This window comes from Silurus meridionalis, chromosome 28 (genome assembly GCF_014805685.1).
Source record: "Silurus meridionalis isolate SWU-2019-XX chromosome 28, ASM1480568v1, whole genome shotgun sequence".
NCBI classification, from domain to species: Eukaryota; Metazoa; Chordata; class Actinopteri; order Siluriformes; family Siluridae; genus Silurus; species Silurus meridionalis.
The window spans coordinates 6,518,698-6,542,687 of NC_060911.1; the positions used below are offsets into that span (position 1 = coordinate 6,518,698).

The 23,990-nt window shown below is 37.6% G+C and overlaps 1 protein-coding gene across 1 annotated transcript in view; it reads right to left on the reverse strand.

The window, feature by feature from the left end:
• The window catches only part of LOC124381467 (phospholipid-transporting ATPase ABCA1), a 175,305-nt gene that overhangs the window by 102,916 nt on the left and 48,399 nt on the right, over positions 1–23,990 (reverse strand). Inside the window, 4 exon segments of the mRNA XM_046843110.1 lie at positions 2,941–3,163; positions 14,212–14,388; positions 16,039–16,235; positions 19,584–19,781. Of these exon segments, the coding sequence (XP_046699066.1) occupies positions 2,941–3,163; positions 14,212–14,388; positions 16,039–16,235; positions 19,584–19,781 (795 nt within the window).

Consider the following 23,990-nt stretch of genomic DNA (forward strand, 5'->3'; position numbering starts at 1 on the left):
TATCAGTATATAACGGTATTTTCTGTACCGTATATTTTTTATCGCGTTGTTTCACGCGTTTTGCTCAAGCTTATGCTATTTTCTAATGCTATGTTAATACCTACCTGCTTGTCTACTGGCTATCACTTAAGTCGAATGCAAGTGCCCATCACTGCTCAACTGCAGCCTCCCCAGATAGCTCGAAGAGAACAGCAGTCAGCTAATGAAGCCGCTCGCACCCCCAGTAGTGACATTTGTGTGAGACACAGTGGAGCACGTCTCGGCTTAAAAACAGCAACGACCCTGGCGGAAATCTTGTGGTGCCGGAAGCTTACTGAGTCCCACTGGTCATACAGGTCATCAGAACAAAGTGGTATGTAGCTGTAACGTTGGCTAGCTAGTTATAATAAATTATTTACAGAGTGTATGTCAGAGCCTATGTAAGGTAGCATAAATAGACGCTGACAGAACTGAAATTTGTAGTTAATTATGTTGCAAGCTAATTACTGTTACGCTTGACAAATTCTTAGCCTTTGCAACCGATATTTAGTCATTTATTTAAACTCATAGATTTGTGTATGTTAATCGTTATTTAATGTTTTAATTATTGTTGTAGTCATGTTGTATTCTAATTGAAAATACAGACAAGGCCCTTGCGAATGTATGAATTTAAAATGCTGTCTGTTGCTGTTTTTTGTCTGATCTGTGCTCAGTACAACAGCGGCCTGTTTTCCGTTTATTATAGGTCATAGAAATTTAGCTTTTTTGTCAGTGAAAGTCAGAAAAAACATTTGACATTTGGCTTAAAGTGGGAATCCTGTGTTCATGACATGCCTTGATAATAAAAATGTCATACAAAGACTCCTCCTCCCTCTATAACTTAATAAGTTTCCCTTCTGGCGGTAATGTCCACATGACTCTTTTCGACATTTTTCCTGTGGGGGTTTAAGGTTGTCGCTCTAATTGCATTATCAGGTTCTGCACTCCTACTGGATCTCGGATTGACGGTCATCGTCGAAGTCATACCGCAGGAAAGTGTGCAATCTGACACTGCCTGAATTACATTGGAGGGAAAAAAAATATAGCAATGGCCATTTAACAGCTGTCAGTGAACACACCAAACAGCGATCAAATACTACAGATTTTAGCATAGGATTATAGGAATCTTTTAGGATTTCAAAAATTGTACGACCAAATCGTGGCCAAAATCGCACAATGCGGGTGCGGCATAAGAAACAAAGCTAATCAAATTCTGGAAAAGATCCAATAGAAAGTAATAGGAAGACGAAGGGTGAGGCAAGGAAAATTAGTAAAATAATAAACATAATAAAAAAATCTATTCACTGTTCAAATAGTAAAAAAAAAATTTTACTTTATAAACATGGTGGTCTGGGGGGGAAATGTTCATGTGATTGTCTGCATTTGAGCTGCATTTCTGCACAACATGGTTGTCAAGAGTGCGTATTTGAGTTAGTTGAAAACCCATCTGGCCTTCTATCTGTCTCGTAAACGAGGCAATTCTTCCTCTGGCAATTCTTTATCTGGCACCATCATGTCAGAGATGATAGTTTGTCTCATTCGTGTACATGTCTAATGTGTGTGAACAATAATTGACCTGTATCTGCATGATGAAACACATTATGTCTATGCCACTTGTTTGGTTGATTGGATAATAGCATGAATAAGCAGGTGTTCGAGTATTTCTGTTATGGAACAAAGTTTGTTCAAATGCATGCACAGAGTGAACACTGCAGTATAACACTATCCCTGCTATCCAGACAACATTAACACACTTCAGTTTAGCATGAAATTCCCATTTAGAGGTAGTTCATAATAAGCACACACACACACACTCATACACACACACACCACTTAAGAGGCAGAAAACTAACTCAATTTAGTCTGATTAACGTTAATAAGCGGCTGATTGGCTGGCTAGGCTATCATACTGATGGGCGCATTATCATTCATCCGACTACTGCGATATGAATTATATTTACTACAGCTTTCTTCAATTAAACTGCGCAGAATTGATTTTAGCCATCCAAACGAGCTAGCCGTCTCTTTATTCTATTCCGGCAGCATTACAGGGGCATTCAATTTTGACTTCTAATAATTCATTAAAACCGTTCTTTTAATGAAAGAGAGGAATGAGGATGCCGTCTCTTGAGGAAAATGAAATAGGGCCACTATGTCAGACCATAAATAGAGCTGTATTCATATACAGGCTGGATGACTTGAGGCATTTCTGGAAACAAGGGGATAATGTGACCCTGTCTGATAGAGAGCTGATGCAAATCTGAGCTCAAAGCAATAAACTCTCTTTTCTGTAGATGCTAAATTTTTTTGTCAAAAATTGAGGCACATGCTGTATTGCTGGAAAAAAATTCTAGTTAAAAAAAACAAAAGAAAACAACAGAAATGGGTTTTCTGAGAAGGTGGGGCTTATCACAAATCCAGGTTTCCCTTGTTAATACCATGCACCATCAATTAACATAATTACATAATTCAGGAATCAAAGTTCAGGTTTTTTTTTTTTCTCAATTGAACATTAATGTTTCTGTAATTATTTCCTCCGAGAGCAAGCGCGACAAACCCACAAAGCATTGCCACTTCATGAATGGAGGACCACTCAACCTGAACACTTAATACTTTTTCCAGTGATATTAAAAAAGTGGGGCTTTTTTTCTCAGTGCTCTCTTAAACAATGCAAATGTGCTGAATTTCATTTAGCTTTCACAGAGCGTGGAATTGATTTAATTTTTTTATTGCTCTTCAACAATGCATGAGCTATCAGGCCAAAGTACTAGTCTGCTCCATTTTAAGAACTAGCGACCATGCTCTGTGGGTAATTCTGATTAAGCGATGGATTAACTGATTCTCTTTTTGTTTGAAAAATGATTAGTTTTGATTCCGATTCATTTTTTTGATTTGATTTGCACCATTGGTGGCCACACTGACCTTCAGTAATATGCTAATCAATGCGCAAGGCACCGTTAGCAGGACAATGTTCTCCGTAAACCAGGAGAGCCAGAGTGCTCCATTTCTCACGCCCACCACTCGGAGTACCTCCTTGAGCCGCATCTCCTTCTCTAGAACCAGACCTTTGATGATCTGGCACACCGAGTAATTGAAGGCCAGCACCAGGAACATAGGCATGATAGTGGCGATGGACATCACAAAGCTGTGAGAAGCATCGGATCAGTAACAGGTCATGTAACACACTCATTCTATGGATCCTGATTGACATTTGCGAGGTTACCTGCTTTAGTTGATTAGTACAGAATTACTTGCAACCTTATTTGTAATAAATAGAGTCATAAACTTTGAGGACTAAAGTATTTGGACACCTGATATTTTCAGCAATATGTGGTTCTTCACCAAATTGTTACCAGCAGTTTGGTGAACCACAAGGTTAGAGACACACAATTGTCTTTATTCTTGACAGGAAACCCAAACCTGTTCCAGCCTGACAATGCCCCTTTGTGTAAAGTGAATTCCATGAAGATATGGTTCACAAAAGTTTTGAGTGGCCTGCTGTAGAGCTCTGACCTTAACCCTTTTGAACACCTTTGGAATGAACTGGAGCATCCCAGAAGAGTGGAGGTTATCATAACAGCAAATGGGTACTAAATGCAGAATGGTGTCTACAAACTCTTGTTCGTATATGTGTGTACACAAAAACATCACTTTTACCTTTTCCTGTGTTATGTCTAATTATAGTGGAGACACTCGTAGAGCATCTTGGATGCTACAGAATAGAAACTGCCCTTAAATTCGGACCACAGAGTTAAATGTCAGAACAGAGTTGATCAATATATATACTTTTTTTTATGTAGCTGTATATCAATGCTACAGGTGTGTCATTGGAGATGTTTGGAACATGTGTGAGATGTTTTTTTTGTTTGTTTGTATGGAAAGGATAGAAGATGGCATGCCATGTTAATTGGGTGCATGTGTTTTATTTACATTTCATAAAATATTCATTTATTAACTTTTTGATCCATGTTAGCACTACTCTGATTTGATTATATTTTACGAAACTAGATACTACTGTAAGCAGGTTCAAAGTTAAATAAATACTGCAAGAACTGTCAAACTCGCTGCAGGAGTGAGAGAATAGGATTCCCAGATACAACTAGTTTTGGGGTTTCTTTGGTTTATCGATTTAAAGTATTTAATGTCCTGGTGCTTAGCAGAATTTCTGAAACTTTCCCCAAAACCACGGTTTTGCTAATTCATGCCAATGATGCACACAGAACATAACATAACAGAACAGAACACAACGTTCAGTTTGTGCACCACGTATTTGTAGTCTTTCCAGTGATGCTGCAGTTTGTGGGTTGCTCTGAGGAAGATCGCATTTCTTGCTTCTGACAGCTTGTTGTTATGGAGTATAGGCTGTCAGTGTTGAAACCTGACAGCAACAAAGAACAACTAAACTGCATTTTTTTAGACAGCGGGATTCTTCCAGATTTTTTTTTTTACTCCCATGCATCTTAGTTATGGCAAAAATTTAATTGAAACACTGACTGTTGTACTGACAACAAATTCTATCTATCTATCTATCTATCTATCTATCTATCTATCTATCTATCTATCTATCTATCTATCTATCTATCTATCTATCTATCTATCCATCCATCCATCCATCCATCCATCCATCCATCCATCCATCCATCCATCCATCTCAAGAGACTGTGTTGTGTCTAAGACTCCCAGAAGGCCTCAGGCGCAAATCCTCAATCTGATGTTTGATGCGAACTTCAAGAGACGCTCTAGACCTCTGTCTGCATAATTCAATGCTGTCCAACGATTGGCAGATTGGATAACTGTATGGCTATAAATGTAAGGCTGCACGAAATCTAATTTAATATGGTTTTAAAGAAAAATGCGCAACGTTTAATACGAGATTTAATCACTTGTTTCTTATTTCCTTTTAAATTGATGGATTAAGTTTGTAGTCCTCTGGATATCCTTCATGTATAATGTGTAGTTTTGTAAAGTCACAAATGTGTTGCTGCAATTATGAGACTTGGTACTGTGCCGTTTTAAATAAAACAAAAGTGATTGTGGAAAGTGCTGATAATAGAACCACACTATAGATAAGGTGCAATCTGTTGTATTGATTTCAAAAGCATAGCCTAATGCTGAGTGCTCTCTCTCTCTCTCTCTCTCTTTCTCTCTCTCTTTCTATCTGTCTGTCTCACATGCACACGCAGAGATGATTGTAGAAAGTCTGGAATGATCTCTCATATGATTTTTAATTAGAGCTGGAGATTCTTTATGGATCAGTAGACAGCAGTCGTTTCATATAGTCTTCACTCCCTGTCCATCTTTCTCTCTTTCTTTCTCCCTCGTGTTCTCTTGCACACACACACACACACACACACACACACACACAGCCCATATCTCCTGCGGCCCATATTTCTCTGTCAGTGTGATGTATGGTTTGATGCTGTTAGGATACAATAACAGTAGATTAAACAACCTTCATAAGGCCACTGAAATGTCAGGTTGAAATCTGCGCTCTATCCCGTGTAACAAAGTGCTGTCTCGGCACAATTAGCCGTCTGCGTGGATATATAACACACTCACCGTTTGACAGCCGATACTCTTTGTAAATAAAGTCGAATGAAACCCCAGCACCACTGCCACCACCATCCATCCACCCCCACCCCAACACACGTACACAGACACACAGACACACACACACACACACACACACACACACACACACACACACACACACACACACACACACACACTTCTGCACACATTTTGTTTTTGTCTTTGCCTTCATCTCTTTGTCTTCTTCCTTCTCGGTCCGCAAGCTCACTCAGTGGTTTGTTATGCGAGACTGAAACACATCACCATTACAGCACACCATGGCTCTTAAAAAAGAGAAAGAAATAAAAGCCTCTCAATTACTGATGGAAAGAGAGAGAAAAAGGGGAGGCAGGAGAGGCAGGATACACAGAGGTGTAGGGCTCATCCTTAGGGAAGATAAAAGACACTTAAATATTATGGCTGGCACATGTGTTAATTGTAGATTAGGATGAGTCCCGTGGGACGGAGAGAAAACTATTTAAGAGATGAGAGGAACTTATTACCAAGTACTTATCCAGGCCTAATACAGATGTAGTGTAATCACACACACACACACACACACACACACACACACCCTTGTAGACTATTAAACCAGATTTTTGGTTCTCTTTCATTCGCTGTAATCGTTTTTGTTTTGCACCGAGTCATTAATGAACAGCTGAAAGCACATCAAGTTCACATAAGAACAGCTTAAATAAATAATACACAAAACAGATCTCAGTGATATGAGATCAGAGCGTCCTTTTGAGGCAAGCCTTCCCTCGGTTATAATAATTGCAGTATCCCTATTTATTACAGTTTTTACAGTAGGCATGTTCAAGTAGTTTGACAGGGTAAGTGGTGTGGTTACACTATTTCTATTAATTTTTGGTAATAATGTTTTTAAATCCTTTACTGTATTAATTAGTTTACTATTAGTACTACCATAACCTTACCTTTGCCTGTGATAGAGAAAACTATATATACAGCTCAATAAATAAAGCAAGTAATAGTAATAGTAGTCCTACTAGATGTAAGAGAAGTATTAATAGCAGCAGAAGAGGTAGTAGTAGTATTAGAAGACGAATGAAGTAGTAGTAGTGTTCATTAGATTAGAAGAAGTAAGAGGAGGATTAGGATTAGGAGTGATAGTAAAAGTAGTGGGTGGTAGTAAAATCTAATAGCAAATATTTATAGCAGGAGAAGTAGTAATAGCAGTAGGACTTTTACTAGTAGTAGTATTAATACTAATAGAAGTAGTAGTAGTATGACTAGTAGTAGTCGTAATAATCAGAGGTGGAAAGTAATGAAGTAGAAATTCTTCTTTTTCTGGTTGTTATGTACTGGTATCAGTACATAACAACCAGAAGCAGAAGAATTTCTATATTTTCCCTGCTTGTGTTCTATATGGTGGTTTTTCAGCTTGGATGCATTCATTAGGTAACAAAATGTGAAATTATTTTGTATTAATATATTGATATGATGTGAGGTCCAGTTACCAGTGTGACACTAAAACTACTATTATTACCAGAGATGGCAAAAGTACACACATCCTTCACTCAAATAGAAGTAGAGATACTCATGATTTACCAGAGTCTTTTAAATCATGAGTATCTGTACTTCTACTTGAGTGAAGGATGTGTAGAATAATAGTAGTAGTAGTAATAATAGTTATAGTAGTAGTAGAATTAGTAGTAGTAGAAATATCAATAGTATTAGTAGTAGTAGTATTTGTACTACTTGTAGAAGTAGTAGTGTAGTTCGATTAGAAGAGGTTTAGAACTAGGAGTTATAGTAAAAGTAGAAGAATAGGGGTAGTAGTAGTCCTAGTAGATGTAAGAGAAGTATTAGTAGCAGCAATAGTAACAGTAGGAGGAGTAGTAGTACAAGTAGGACTGTAGTAACAGTAGTTACTACAGAGGAATAGCAGTATTAGTAGCCATAGTAATAATAATAATAATTAATAATAATTCGTTACATTTATATAGCGCTTTTCTGCAGCACTCAAAGCGCTTTACATATGAAAGGGGGGATTCTCCTCAACCACCCCCAATGTGCAGCATCCACCTGGATGATGCGACGGCAGCCATATTGCGCCAGAACGCCCACCACACACCAGCATATTAGTGGAGAGGAGATAGAGTGATATAGCCAATTAATATGAGGGGATGATTAGTAGGCCAGCAGGCAGGTTTTTGGCCAGGATGCCGGGGCACACCCCTACTCGTTTTCGAAAGACATCCTGGGATTTTTTTTTTAATGACCACAGTACCATAGTGTCAGTCGGATAAGAAGAAGTAAGATGTGAATTAGGACTAGGAGTGGTATTAAATGTAGTTGAACAACAAAGACTACTTATAAACTGAATAAGGAAGTTTCAGTTATTATATAATGATTTTATAGGTTTGGTTTGGACTTATAGATAGGGTCCCTGGTGGTCTAGTGGTTAGGATGCGGCGCTCTCACCGCTGCGGCCCGGGTTCCCTCCCCGGTCAGGGAACCAACCCCAGCCACTCTTGGTGCCGGTCCCAAGCCCGGATAAATGGGGAGGGTTGCGTTAGGAAGGGCATCCAGCGTAAAAACATGTGCCAAATTAAACATGCGGATGATCCGCTGTGGCGACCCCTAATGGGAGAAGCCGAAAGAAAGTTTGGTTTGGACTTATAGATGGATATTTTTCAAGGTTGACTCCGAAATAGTGCTGTAACAACAGAGGCTGGAATGAGACTAAAATAGCAACTTTCTTACATTAATATGAGTTATATGTATTTAAAGCTGGTTTATAAACATGCTTGTTTATTTTCTGTACTCCCTATTTAAAGTATGCAAATCATAGTGTTGTCGCTTTGTAATAACTGGCGGTAAAGCTTTCATATAGAAAATATATATATATATATATATATATATATATATATATATATATATATATATATATATATATATATATATATTCTGCCACTGGATTTTTTTACTTCGGCTTTACACATCCTTGTTTTCCTATAAGAGTATTCCCTGTACATTTTACTCCTAACCATACAAAAACAGAAATTTTCTTCGAATTTTTTATGGGGTGCGTCTTGTTCGTGAAATATGATGTATACATTGACAGTGTGGGTTTTTGGTAAAAACAAACACCAATACTCAAGCATCTGTGTGTGTCTGCAAGGTGTTGCACACTTCAATACCCCAAACTTTCCTGAATAAAAAACATCAGTCCATCTTAATATTCATAAACCAAGCGAGCAGCTGCTTGTCCGGTCCATCGAGACCTGGCTTTCATCTGAATAAAGCATACTTTATGAAGCAAAAGAACATTACATAGACTTAATTTGAGGAGCATGAGGACAAAGTGTGTTCGTTTCCAAACTCATCATCCCTCGGATGTGGCACGTCACGTAGTGAATGCTTTCTGACGGGCAGGAAAAGCAAGTGCTTTAAATTACATTTGAATTTCAGATGAGGCATTTTCTCAGTACATGTTTACACACGGAATGACAGAGAACACAATTCCAATTTTATTCTTTCTTTCGCTGTCTCGCTCTCTTTCTTTCTCTGTCTGCCTCTATTTTTTTGTGTTTCTTCTCTGTGTATAATTTATGAACAAAATGGCTGTTTGGGAGCATTAATAATTGATGCTGGCCGGCTGCGTCCACTGGGACAAGAAGGGAAAATGGCTAAGGGAGCCGGAGGATTGCTAGGTTTTATGCTCTCTATTCATCTCTTTTGATATCTCCAGTTCTCTCTCTCTCTCTCTCTCTCTCTCTCTCGCTCTCTCATACACATACACACTCACACACACAGGATCAACTTGACCTTGTTGTTTTGCAGTGGCCACTAAATGAAGTCTGAGAACTCAGAGAAAGAAGGGATTTGTTCTTCATTACCTGTCCATCATTCTAGCGCTCCTACACTGTCTCCAGGGGGATCGGAAGTGCTTAAAAAGGGGTTAAAAAAAAAAAAAAAAAAACATCAGATCATTCAGAAATGCAGGAAAGAAAGATGGAGACTGTTTACCCTGGGTTGGTGAGGTCTGCAAATGCATTTAGTCTTGTAAAATAATGTATGAACATGAAAAATTGGCCTCTGTAGAATGGACTCTTGCAGGGTAGAGTGAAACGGCTTCTCAGCAGGCTCAATTGATCTCCGTATGAGATCATTTAACAGTGTCGTGTCAATGTTCAAATTTAAAGATCACGAGAATGTAATGCAAGATGAGCACTACAGTCAAATTCTCTTGCAGGTAATGGGGGGAAATGGAATGGCCAAGCTGTTTTTTCTGTCTGCAAAATAGGTTTTTTGTTGTTATGTATTAAGTTTTGGTGTCTACTGATTTTAGTTAGTTCAGTGTCCTACAATATGAACAAACTTCTAGTTTATTTTAGTATTTATTCCGAACTAGGGGGTAATAAGGGTACATCAACACTAATTTTCAAAATGGCGTTTTTGTCTCAAAACACTCCTCGTCCACACTGTTGTTTTCAATCGTTTCCCAAAAGTTGTTCATCCACACTGAAATGTCTGAAAACGTCCCTGTACTGCACATGAGTAAAACGTAAGATGATTTAATCGGCATCGCCTGGTGTTAATTTACTTTGAGGTAATTTCGAGGAAAGGCGCCATCACATGACTAAAAATGCGTCAAGCCTCTGTATTCATAGTAAGGACTGAGATGCAAAAACAGCGTTTTCAAATGTGTCAAATTTTTCAAAAAAACTATTTTATTTGACTAAAAATGTTTTCTCAGTGTGGACGAAAGGCCAAAACAGAAAGAAAAATATGCATTTTTAAATGTATTAGTGTGGACATGGCCTAAGAAAAAAAATTAAGTCAAGTTTATTTCTATAGAGCTTTCCACAACAGACATTGTCTCTAAGCAGCTTTACAGAATTTAAGAGTTAAGGTATAACGATGTGTATTTATCCCTGATGAGCAGCCATGGTGACTGTGGCAAGGAAAAAACTCCCTTAGATGATATGAGTAAGAAACCGTGAGAGGAACCAGACTCACTAGGGGATCCCATCCTCATTACTTAATTAATGATTTAATACTGTCTTGTTTGCTGTCTTTGTTTGTCCCTCAAGCTTCATATCTGATCACTTCCATTCTTAAATCCCACTTGAGCAACTGTGTGTTCAACCAAATGCTGTTACTGTAGCTTTATTGTAACTACATTTCCCAGCAGCCACTGCATGTCACAAACCATGCACACCCGTTTCAGAGTAACAAGATTTTAGAAACAAAGGATGAACATGCAGGTATATTTTATGGACAAAGGTTTGTGGACACCTGACCATAAGATTGTGCTTTTTGAACATCCCATTCCACATTTAGTCCCCATTTACTGTAATATGTTTGAAGTCAGAGCTCAATAGCAGGACAATTAAGATCTTCCACTCCACAGGTTTGGGTCTCCTGTTCAAGTAAAGAATAAATTGAATGCTCCAAAGAACTCCTATACAATTGTGTACCTTCAGATTTGTGATAACTGGTCATTTGTGGTTGGAAAAGTCAGGTGTCCCAATACTTTTTCCCATATTGTGTATATAAAATTTAGTCTTTTGTTGGTTTTAATCAGGTAGAATTGTGTCCAATAATATGAGTTATTAATTCATACCTTACATAACATTTCTCTCTGTTAGGGATTCTATGTTCTCAGAGTTTTTTAAGTGACTCCTGACAGTTTATCTCAGACCACGTCGCAAATCACACGCAATCCGTTGCATTCGATGTATAATTGAACAAGGCGTCACTGAGGATGTATCACAATCTCAAGCTTTGTTTGAAGTACCAAAAGCAAATGATTCACTTTAAGATGAAACACACTTGATCTTTACCAATTCGGTCACACTATTCCTGAGATACTGTTGCTTCAAAAGGCCAGGGGCAAACAGGCATCGTGTGAGATCTATAAAACATGATTTCCGAGCCCCTATGTGCTACAGTTTAATCAATAAACACATTATCACTGGTGCCAGATGCAATGTGATCCTGCACTAATGTCTTCATTGAGCTTGTCGTCGTCAAGCAAACTAGATGCATTAAACAATGAGGGAATTTAATAGACATTTAAAATAAGGTAAACTCGCATGGGAAATTGGTGACACACACACACACACATATATATATATATACACACACGTGACCTATTAAAATTCACCAGCCAATAAAAATGCTTGTGTTCACTCAAAACTTTTTTTTTTTTTTTTTAAGATTATTGTCACAGTGAAGGAGGTGATTATCAGACTGCAGATTTAAATGCCCTTAAAAACAATAATGGCAAAAAGCAAAAGTAACATATAAAATGCGGCTAGACAATATTTACAAATACACCAAAGATGTAGTGCCCTAATGAAACAAACAAATGTGCAAGACAAAATAAGCTAACAAAACCAAATAAAAAGCAAAAACATATCCATATACCTTATGACAGATGCAATTACAAGTGAGGATCATTGTAATGCAGAACCAGGCAGACTTATCAAAAATGTCAGGCAAGAGCAGGGTCAAAAGCACAAACTAGGTCAGGTGATGCACATACACAGGATTTCCAAGACTTATGTAGATCAAAAGATAGCACAAAATCAGAAAAACCAGAAGAGTGAAAAGAGAAATAGGTTAGAGATCAGGTGACTGTGAATGATATGAAGGTGCGTGCTGCAGTATCAGACAGGGATGTCCTGGTGAGCATGTTTTGCTACTTGTGCATATTTATTACATGCTGTACACTCTTACATATTTATCTTGTCAATTTGCACAATTGCTACTATTTGCACTTTTGGTAGATGCAAAACTGCATTTCGTTGCAGTGTACCTGTACTATGCAATGACAAAGTTCTATCTATCTATCTATCTATCTATCTATCTATCTATCTATCTATCTATCTATCTATCTATCTATCTATCTATCTATCTATCTATCTATCTGTCTTTGTGTCTGTCCGTCTGTCTGTCTGTCTGTCTGTCTGTCTGTCTGTGTGTCTATCTATCTATCTATCTATCTATCTATCTATCTATCTATCTATCTATCTATCTATCTATCTATCTATCTATCTATCTACCATCCATGTCTGATTGTCCGTCTGTCTGTGTCTGTATCTATCTATCTATCTATCTATCTATCTATCTATCTATCTATCTATCTATCTATCTATCTATCTATCTATCTATCTATCTATCTGTTTATCCGTCTGTCCGCCTGTCTGTCCGTGTGTCTGTGTGTCTATCTATCTATCTATCTATCTATCTATCTATCTATCTATCTATCTATCTATCTATCTATCTATCTATCTATCTATCTAGCTGTCTGTCTGTCTGAGCATGATATCACTGGGTTAAATTACATTTTCATCACTATTTTCAGACACTGCCAAAACATGTGATTTATACACTTTAAATAAAAATGCAATATACATTTAAAAAATTTGTGTGTGAAAAACTGACCAATATCCATTAAAAATAAACTTTAGGTTTAGGTTCTTTAGATGTTTGCATTTCTTACCTCTTATCTGTATCAAATATAAGCATTATATTATATTATATTATTACATGTCACATATACAACATGCAACTGGAGCAGAAAGGGACAAGGGTCTTGTTCAAGGGCCCAACAGTGGCAGCTTGGCCATGCTGGGCCTTGAACTTCTGACTTACAGAGTCAACAATTGAGTCACCACTGGCCCCAAACAAAAATACACATGGTCTATCCAACTAGGGTAAGGGTCTATTTTTGTATTTTAAGTATTGTTGCCCTCTTGTTGCCCTTTTGTGCTCATTGCACCTACTGCTAGTGCCCTGAGTTTTAAGAAAATGTTTTTATTTGATAATGCAGTAAAGAAGCTGTTGCCTTTATGCATTTTCACTGTTGTAAAAGTCTGTAAAAATGACAAAATTCATAAAATTATTCAGTTCATAAGCATGATGTTCCAATAATTTCTGTGAAATGACTGTAAATATATTGCAGTAAATACCTGTCGAATTAATGAAATATTTCTTCAAAATATATTCTATGCTAAAATATATTCTGTAAAATGATTAAAGTATGTTTTACGGATTTTATATTTTACGGTTTATCTATGTCTCATGACCACACTAATTAATGTTACTGATCAGTTTTGACTTGTTTGTTTTTACAGGATATTTGGGGAATTGAGAAAAAAATAACTGTGATGAAATTAGCTTCACCGATCTCATCAGGCCTAAACCAATTTTTTTCCTTCACATTTTATTTCTGTTTACATTACACTTCAATATCTAATCCACTACTGACATTTCTGCACAGGCAAGTGCCTAGGAATTGGGCACTGGGCCATCAGGATTAGAGAAAGAGAGAGAGCGAGCGAGAGAGAGAGAGAGAGAGAGAGAGAGAGAGAGAGAGAGAGAGAGAGAGAGAGAGAGAGAGAGAGAGAGAGAGAGAGAGAGAGAGAGAGATTGGGCGACTGGGGGGATTCAGTTCCAGTGGGAAATTTGTCCATGTTTAGAATGTGTGAGGAAAATGCCTGTGTACAGTGGGCTTTATTGAAGTAATAAGTCACCCACCCACACACACAGCCTTAATACCCATCAATACCCACTTACAAACACACACACACACACACACACACACACACACACACACACACAGAGCCAAACAAAAAGTGTACTCACGCGTCATCTACATAGCATGGATAGGGTATTTGCTGCATATAGACCCCCAGTTTTTTCCCAACACCTGTGAATGTCTGGATGATAGCATGGTCCAGAATGTCTTGCAGATACACAAAGCCTCCTCTCACATAGCGCAGATCGTTAAAGGGGTTATCACGAGCTGATGGAAACCAGGACCTTTACTTAAACACGCACACACACACACACACACACACACACACACACACACACACACACACACACACACACACACACAGGAAAGAATTGACTCTTATCATTACAATCAAAAGGGTAAACTTTTTAAAATAATTTACCTTGCAATAAAACACCATATGGACATAAGTATTGGGACAGCTGACTTTTCCAGCTATATGCTGTTCTTCTGCAAACTGTTACCACAATGTTTGAGTCATGCAATTGCATACGATGTCTTTGGATGCAGTACACTGGCATTTTCCAGCTCTGTGCACAAAGCCAGCTCGATGAAAATATGCTTTACATAGGCTCAAGTAGAAACTTTTGAGTGGCCTTCTCTGACCTTAACCCTATTGAACACCTTAGAAATGAACTGGAATGCTGACTGCACCCCAGGCCTTATCACCCTACATCAGTACCTGACTTTACTAACACTCTTGTGGCTGAATGAGCACAAATCCCTGCAAGCAAATTCTTCCCAGAAGAGTGGAGGTCATTATAACAGCAAATGAAGGCAAAATTTGAAATAGGATGCTCAAAAAGCACACAAGAAACTTATCGTCATGTGTCCACAAACTTTTGTCCTTATAGTGTAGTTCTAGTGGCATATCAGAGATATGAAACTTTTGGGTTATGTGATAAAAGTACTGTCACTGTGCTATATGTGTATTTCTTCATTCTTCTTCTCTTCCCTTTTTGAAGATGAAACCCTCTTTGTCAGGTTTCCACACAGGACCCTAATGTGTTCCCTCAGAATGACAATCTTATTTGACTTAAATAAAATGTATAAGTATATCCAACATATTTTCTTATAAATCCTGAGCTTTGCATCATATGTATTATCATATAATCACACAACTGCATAATGAATGAAATGATTCAATGAAAAGCTCAATCATGATATTATGCCTTATGTGAACATAAAACAGGCTTTAAATCCAGCTGTAACTGTCACTATAATAACCAGTTAATTCAGTGCACACTTACTTTATTTTTCTTTCTGAGCTCACAGTAAAGACAGAGCATGCATGAAGCTACATGGCCCCTTAGAAATCTCTCTCAAAGATTTCTTTGTTTTGTCAGAAGTACATGCAAAGATGAATAAATGCAGGACAAAAGAGTGCTTTCTGGTGCAGCAGGGAACGCGATCATGAATGTCACATATACTTGTTGTAAAAGAAGAAAAGAATCAAAATGTCCAGGCTTTTGTGAAAACCGTAAAACTGATCATGTTTATCAAGGTTGGAGGAAAAGCAGCTGTGTTTATTTACATTTCAATTCAATCATTTTAAATACAATATTTTTTACTTTCTTGAAATTCTGTCAGAGTTATTAAAGGAAAGGGGCTTGAAAATAAGAATAAGATAAGAGATGTTATATACAGTGTGTGTGTGTGTGTGTGTGTGTGTGTGTGTGTGTGTATATATATATATATATATATATATATATATATATATATATATATATATATATATATATATATATATATATTGTGTATATTAACAGAGGAATTATTGATTAGTATGAACATCAAAGCAAGCATAAACCGTACAGACTGAAGTGTTGATTTTCCTGGAAGTAACAGAACAGAATCTGTCTTTGTCCTGAAAGATCAACACTTGGTTCACACACCTGTCTTTAATCTTGTCCGTCCTCTCAGTTTCCTCTATGTCCATGCGGATCTTATATCTGATGAGTGATGGGCTGCCTGCATCCAGGTCTGTAAAAACTACTCCAGCCCAAAAGTTCTCCTGCTCCATCAGCTTGAGGGCATGTTCCACCAACACTGTTTCACTAGCCATAGCCTCAAACTTGTCCAGATTGAAGCACTGCCAACACACACACACAAACACAGTTATCACCACACACAGAGCCCATATCAGAATAATTAAGTTGTGAAATCACATGTTCAGGTTTGAACAGAGAGTACAGCAGATAAAGTAGGTACAGTAGCCTGCTATCCAGATAGACAGATAGAGCATAAGAAAGATTTGTAGGTGTGTAGTCCAGTCCATCATCTGTTTGCAGTTTACATTCACCCGCTCTTCCTTTCAGCTCTAATGAGCAGTCATAGGTGATGGGCCAAGGCCAGCGCACTGCAGTGTCTCACTAAAATCAGAGAGAACGCAACAAAACTGACATGCTATCAGCTTTACTAAGGCCCACAGCAGCACATAGGGGCAATTGCACCACTCACATTAACTACATCTCCTGGCTAAAGCAGAAAGAATTTGATCTTTTTTTATTTACAGTGTCAATTTAGACTCAGAATCACAATTGCTTTATTTACTGAATGTATCAACAACAGAATGACTTGTCACAATTAGTGTCAAGTATCAGTTAATTATTTGTCGTTGCACATTTAGTCTCAATTTGCTGTTATAATAACCTCCACTCTTCTGGGAGAATATTCCACTATATTTTGGTGTGCAGTTGTGCAGAGTTGTGGTTATCCAGCCTCAAGGGTGTTAGTAAAGTGAGGTACTGATGTAGGGGATGTAAGAAGGCAGTCATTGTTCCAATACATGCTAAAGGTGTTGAACAGGGTTAAGGTCAGCGCTCTATAGCAGATCTATAAAAAAATCTTCCTTTTCAACTCATGTAAAGCATATCTTCATGGAGTTGGCTTTGTGCACAGGGGGGCATTGCCAAGCTGGAACTGGTTTGGATCTCCTAGTGCAAGTGAAGGGAAGATTTCATGGTGCCACATCCAAAGGCATCCTATACAACCGTGTGCCTCCAAGTACTGTATGTGCAAGATCCAGCATTCTCATAAAACAGTAGGAATTGAATAAAGTTGCTCAAGCGAACAACAGTATTACATTTATTGTTATTAAGTGTCTATGTAACAATAATTTATTGCAGAAGTATAGAGAAGTATCTCAACCTAAACCAGAAGGGAAAAAACATAAATTTTTTATCCCTAGTATCAAAATTCATTTTACAATTTTTTTGGTTTGCACTGCTGCAATCTGTGTGTAAGGAATTATCGATCAGTGTTGTTGGAATGGGATGTAGTTATTTATTATCATTAACGAACATACTGACATATGGAATAGTTAAGAATGCTACAACATGTCTTTAAGCTATATAGCCATACAAACACAATACAGTGCCACCAGTTCAAAAGGGAAAAGGGTTCATTTATATTCCAACTAAGTAGTCCTCACATGCGTAAATAAAAATTCCTGCATTGTCTGTCTTTATACATGTCATTTTCATTATGATGTGATTGTGCGGCAGAGAATTATCCCTCTGCTCTTATCCATTATACTGCATACCAGCGACAGCAGAATCCTTCGCCAGCAAACGTGCTTCCTATTCAAATAAGCTGCAATTTGTGAATGCATGACCTTGTAGCACAGTTGCAAAGCACCATTTAATTAGCTCATTTTCAAAGTTTTGTTATTTCCATTCAACATATTTTTTTATATATTTTGGATTCATTTATACATTTCTAAATGATCAACAATAATTCCTAAATCTGGATTCTCTTTCCCACAAATAAACTGTTATTATTTTAGTTCCTTTTTATCTCAGACATACTTTGTCTTAATTTAACAGTATTTTGGGAGGGAAATGTCCACAATTCACAAATTCTATGAACTTCCGGATTTGAGAAGCTTTCGGTGAAGAGTATATGTTTAGAGATTGTAACTGTAATAGGCAGAGCCTAGTAAAATGAGAAGCATACAGAGCAAGGAATAAAGAGGAAAAAGAGATTGAAAGAATGGCCTCCAGTCAGAAAGCACCAGGGGAAACTACAAAGCATTGTTGAAAAATGTGTACTGTCATAGTAACAAAGCAAAGAAGTGAACCTGACATTGCTTTAATAAGCTGAAACTTCCTACTCTTTATAAGGAAATAGTCTTCGCTTCTTATCTTACTTTCTGCACAGGTAATCTTCTCTCCTAATTTATGTTCATTTTACTAATGTGTTTTCAATGCCAGTTCACTTTTGACTTTTGTAATAGATGGCATGCCTTTTTTGGTATGGCACAGTAATCCATAAAAAAAACGTCACCAATACTCAGCCGTGACAAAGTTCCTCTGCTCAATAAGGCCATTAATTTAATCAGAAATATGAATTACCAGTATCATCAGTGGTGGAACTGCCATCCATCACAAGAGGGAGAAAAAAAGCAGGAGAAAAAAAGGAACAAAATGAAATTGAAAGGGAAACATTGCGGGGTAGTGAAAAAGACATGCAATGGGGGAATACAAAAAATAAACATGACTACATTTACATTGCTTCAGCATGCAAAGTGATTATATGTCCAAATAGCAGGCAGAGGATCAGTAGGGGTCTGAGAGGTTTGTGCACATGCCTACACATTTTTGAGAGAAGCAAATTGAGAGGCTTCAGTTCAATTATGCTCTTGTGATTCCCATGTTAGTTTATTTCTGTATAATGCAGCACGAAGGAGGCCTCTCATGGTCCTCTTTCAAGATGTGAACACTGATTGAATACAGTGCATATGCCCATTGTGGTTCTAATCTTGTTGTCATGAAAACTATTCATATTGATGGATGCTCATGCTCAACCATGCTCCAGAACCATGATGAAGATCTACCATCCCGCTCATCCAGAGTTTAGCATTCACTATGCTCCAAGAAGCCTTCAATTATGCAGAGTTTAGCATCTCCCAGTCTCACTGAGACATGCTTACCTACAAGGCATACTCCAAACTTCTAGATATCTAGCACACTTTGGTGTTCTGCTTGATCCACTACCCTGCAGAGCTAAACTCAAAACCTGTACCTGGAGATCTGCCAGGCCTTTGTATCTGCTAAATTCTTCTGAAAAAAAAATGACCACCTGCCTGACCAATCCTAGATATTTTTCACTTCGCAACTTTTTCTCCGAATCTATTCCATTTGATCTATCCCCATGTTAGTTTAGCTACAGCCCATGTACTCTAAGGCAAAAGTCAACTCCAAACCTATTCCAAATCACCCTCTTGTTTTTTGCTAATATTTCTATGCTGTACCTTTTAAAAGAAAATGCCCAGTTAAATTTTACATATTTCTCTTAAAATAAAACACTAAAGGTCCATTTCTTGGGTCGGATTAATTCTTTATAGCTTAAATATTTACAGTATTTTTCTAGAAGAGCGCATTGGTATTGAGCAACAAAAAGTATGGTAGACATAAACAAATGTAGAATGTAGACTTACCGCCATGACCTGCTTGATGAGTTTTGCAACCTGACTGGTGGTGTTGAAGACGTTTCTCCAGTCAAATGCCGGCATCCCTGCAGGCCGGTCTTTTTCATTACCGTTGAACAGAAAATTCGCGATAAGCGCTGAAGACAATCTGCTCCCGTTCAGCTGCTGATCCAGAACTGCCGAAACAAGTGGGTTCTGCAGCATGGCCTGAAAGAGGAACACAAAATGTGTCATTGTTGTATTTAAGATGTCTACCACCTAATTTACCCTGCAAAGTTCTTGACCAGCTACCTGAAATAAACTAGCTCCTACTGTACCTACTACCTACCACAGAATTTACCCTCAACCCTATCACTGAGGAGCGACCTGCTCAAGACAAACAAAGAGGTTTATACTGTGCACATGGCGCTCTACCAACATGCAATGTATAGCTGCAAACCTCTTTCTAAATGATTTCCTTCTGTTTGGTTGTAGGTCCAACCCTGCTCCTGTAGACCTGCTACCCAATGGGCTTTTTTATGCTTTAGGAAATTTATTCCCACTGTCATAGAAAGCTACCTGTTGCTCTAAGCTTGAAAATCTCCCTCTTTCCATTTTCAGCTCATGGAAATCAAACAGTAGGTCTAACCTTGCTCATAATGAGCAACCACATTGTCATGTTTAGCTTTCCAAGTGCGTGACCACCATTTGTAAAATCCGAGTTCATCAGTCGCTCAACATCAACAGAACCTTTATAAGAACTAATGCGGGGTGCTATTTAATGCAGTCAAAAGAAGCCATTGTATATCTGAGTAATATAAAAAAAATATTTGTAAGAAAAATTTCGATTAGGCCAGCAACAGTGTTCCAAATCACAAGCAGCAAAATATGGTTACTCTTAAAAAGTAGGTCTTCTTTCTACCATTAATCTACTGCCATTTGCAGTGCTTTTATAATCTGCCTCTCACTTTCTTGCATTCTTTTCTTTCACTCTCTCTCTTCACCCTGCATTTCTCTCCACTCTATAATCAATTAGTGGCATTAAGCTAGATGGCAGTGTTTCTCTTTAGCACAGGAAGAAATAAACAGAAATAATGGTGGTGCTCGTTGGACACATGCACATGCTTGAAGACTCTCTCTCTCTCTCTCTCTCTCTCTCCCCATTCTTTTTTGTACATTCTGTTCGCACTTTTCTCTTTTATCAGTGGCTTTTATATTTGCTACAAGGATACAGCTGGATTCCAACCATTTCTTCTTCGCTCTTTCTGTTTACTCATCCAGACACACACTCACATACCTGAGTGCTCAGGTTTATGACATTACCGTTCCAGCTGGCCACGTATGACTTAATGAAAAGATCTGCTAATTTAAATGCAAATCGTCCTGCAGTTTCAAATGTGTGTGAGAGCAAGCTTGTCTCGTCTATGAGCATATGTGACCGAATAAGCGTAACCATGTAGAACAAAGGCCCCTTTACCTAATTGTTCCTCCTACACAGGCATCGCAGAGGATTCGATTCACACGTGAGTTAAGGAGCCAATCATTGTTTATTAATAGACAAACAGTGATTCAAGCAGCATGGTTTAATTTGTGAAATGATTTAGTGATGTTTGTTGTTCGGTTAAGTACCTCCCTAGAAATAATCTTTATTCATGCTATTCATTTCTGATGTACAATCCTGATTCCAAAAAAAATTATAATGTTGTATAGGGGAAGTGGTAGCTCAGTGGTTAAGGTGCTGGGTTACTGAATGGAAGGTCAGGGGTTCAAACCCTGGTATCGCCAAGCTGCCACTCTTGGGCCCTTGAGCCTTGAGCCTTGATGTCCACAATACCTCTTAAAAAGTAGTAAGTGTAAGTACAGCTGAAGGAACAGTTTTCAACTAATTAGTTAAATTGGAAACAGGTCAGGAACGTGATTAGGTAAAAAACAATTGTTTCTTAGAGAGTCTCTTAGAGGTAAAGATTCACACCAATCTGTGAAAAAACTGTCTCAACAAATCGAGAAAGAACTTAAAAATAAAATTCCTCAACATAAAACTGTGAAGAAGAAAATCTCATTAACTCCAGTACATGATATCATTAAAAGATTTCAATAATCTGGAAAAATAAAAATGATGTGGCCGCAAAAGACAAGAGCAAAAATCAATAATGGATGATCCTGATTTTTCTGTCCTCAGGTGAAACTGCAGGTACAAAAACAGGTACACATTTGTGATATAAATCACAGTCATCCAAAAAATGCAGGTTAAAGCTCTATAATGCAAAGAAGAAGCCATACGTGAACATGATCCTAAAACACCTTCTTCTCTGGACCAAAGTTTTAAAATGGACTTAGGCATACTGCATTTATTACAACAGCATGGCTTTCTTAGTAGTTAAGTCTGAGTGCTAAACTGGCCTGTTTGTAGTCCAGACCTTTCACTAATTAAAAACATTTGGAACAAAAAAATTTAAAATAGAGCAAAAAAGACCAGACATTCCTTTTCCAAAACTTCAGCAACTTGTCCCATCAGTTCACACAACTTTACGGACTGTTGTTAATTGTTATATTATGTGTTTAGCCATAACATTCAAAATAACTTTATTTCTAACCTTAAAAAGTTTTTTTATTATGAAATTCTTTTTATTTTATAGGTTTATAAGATTGACAAATCAGTGCATTCTGTTTTTATTTACATTTTAAACAGTATCCCCCTTTTTTATTGGACTTGTAATATTACTGTTAAAATTCAAGAGTCATAAAACCATTCATCTGCTCCATAGCATAACAAATACCATGAAAAAATATTAGGGCACAGTTTAAACATTCAATCTTTGCCAAACAAGTGCATTCTTTCTTTTTAATTATCCTAAACAAATCTCAGGTTATGCAATGCTTTCTACTAATCCCTATAGTTTCTTCCTTTAATTTCCTTAGTTTCTGGGAAGCATTCAAAATGTACATTTTCTTTTGACTGTGAGTCTAGAGACTTCAATTAGTGGACGTGTAATCTAATTTATTTTTCTTTTACCGTCAGTGCAGCATTTAGCTGTTTTTTCTTTTGTCAAGCAAAGAACAAAAACGTTCATACAAAGAAATCATAATACAAAAGCATTTAAGGTATAATGCTTTGTAAAAATGTGTTGCTACACAATTCTTACAAATATTCTTCATAGTGTTATTTTGTGCTCCTCTATGTTGTGTTCTGTTTTGTTACATTGTACAATGTTACACTATAAGTTAAATTATTTTGTAACATTATACTGTTACACATTGTTTTACTGTTACCTCAAGATGCATGATGTTATGTTGTACTATTACATTATGTTACACTATTATGAACGATGGATGTGTATTATATAATACGCTATATATACCATCACTATATGATATACTAGGTCATGTACACACACTAAATTGACTTGCATTATTACGGTATATTACGCTTTTACAAATGTTATACACCAACCAGGCATAACATTATGACTGAAGTGAAGTGAATAACACTGATTATCTCTTCATCTTGGCACCTGTTAGTGGGTGGGATTTATTAGGCAGCAAGTGAATATTGTGTCCTCAGAGTTGATGTGTTAGAGGCGGGAAAAATATGGCAAGCGTAAGGTTTTGATTTTGACCAGGGCCAAATTGTGATGGCTAGATGACTGGTTCAGAGACTTTCCAAAACTGCAGCTATTATGGGATGTTCTCGGTTTTCAGTGGTCAGTGTCTATCAAAAGTGCTCCAAGAAAGGAAAACAGTGGTGAACCGGTGACAGGGTCATGTGCAGCCAAAGCTCATTGATGCACGTAGGGAGAAAAGGCTGGACCGTGTGGTCCGATCCAACAGACGAGCTCCTGTAACCCAGATTGCTGGAGAAGTTATTGCTTGGTGGGTCAGGACTGTTTTGAGAGCAAAAAGTGGACCAACAAAATTTAAGGCAGGTGGTCATAGTGTTTTGCCTGATCAGTGGCAATAAAGTTATGCCTGATCGGTGTATATATAATGTTCTGTATATGACAAATATAACACATAAAAGATTTTTACACTGTATGGCCAAAGGTTTTTGTGCACCTGACTTCCTAAATCCCATTTAAAAATGTGTCCTCCACTGCCATTATAACAACCTCCACTATTTTACGAAAGGTTTCTTCTGTTTTTTTGGAAGGTAGCTGTAGGAGTTTTAGACATTCATCCACCAGAGAATTAATGAGGTCAAGATCTGATGTTGGGTGAGAAAGCCTGGGGCAGAGTCCACATTCCAGTTTATCTCAAAGGTGTTCAGCATGTTTAAGGTCGGGCTTCTGTGTAGGCAACTCGTTCTTTTACACCGACCTGGGGAAACGATGTCTATAGAGCTTGCTTTGTTCACAGTGGCACTGTTATGCTTTTAGGCCTGTGTTTTAGGCCTTTTAGTTCTAGTTTTAGTTCAAGATTAAAAATTTTTATAGATTTTTT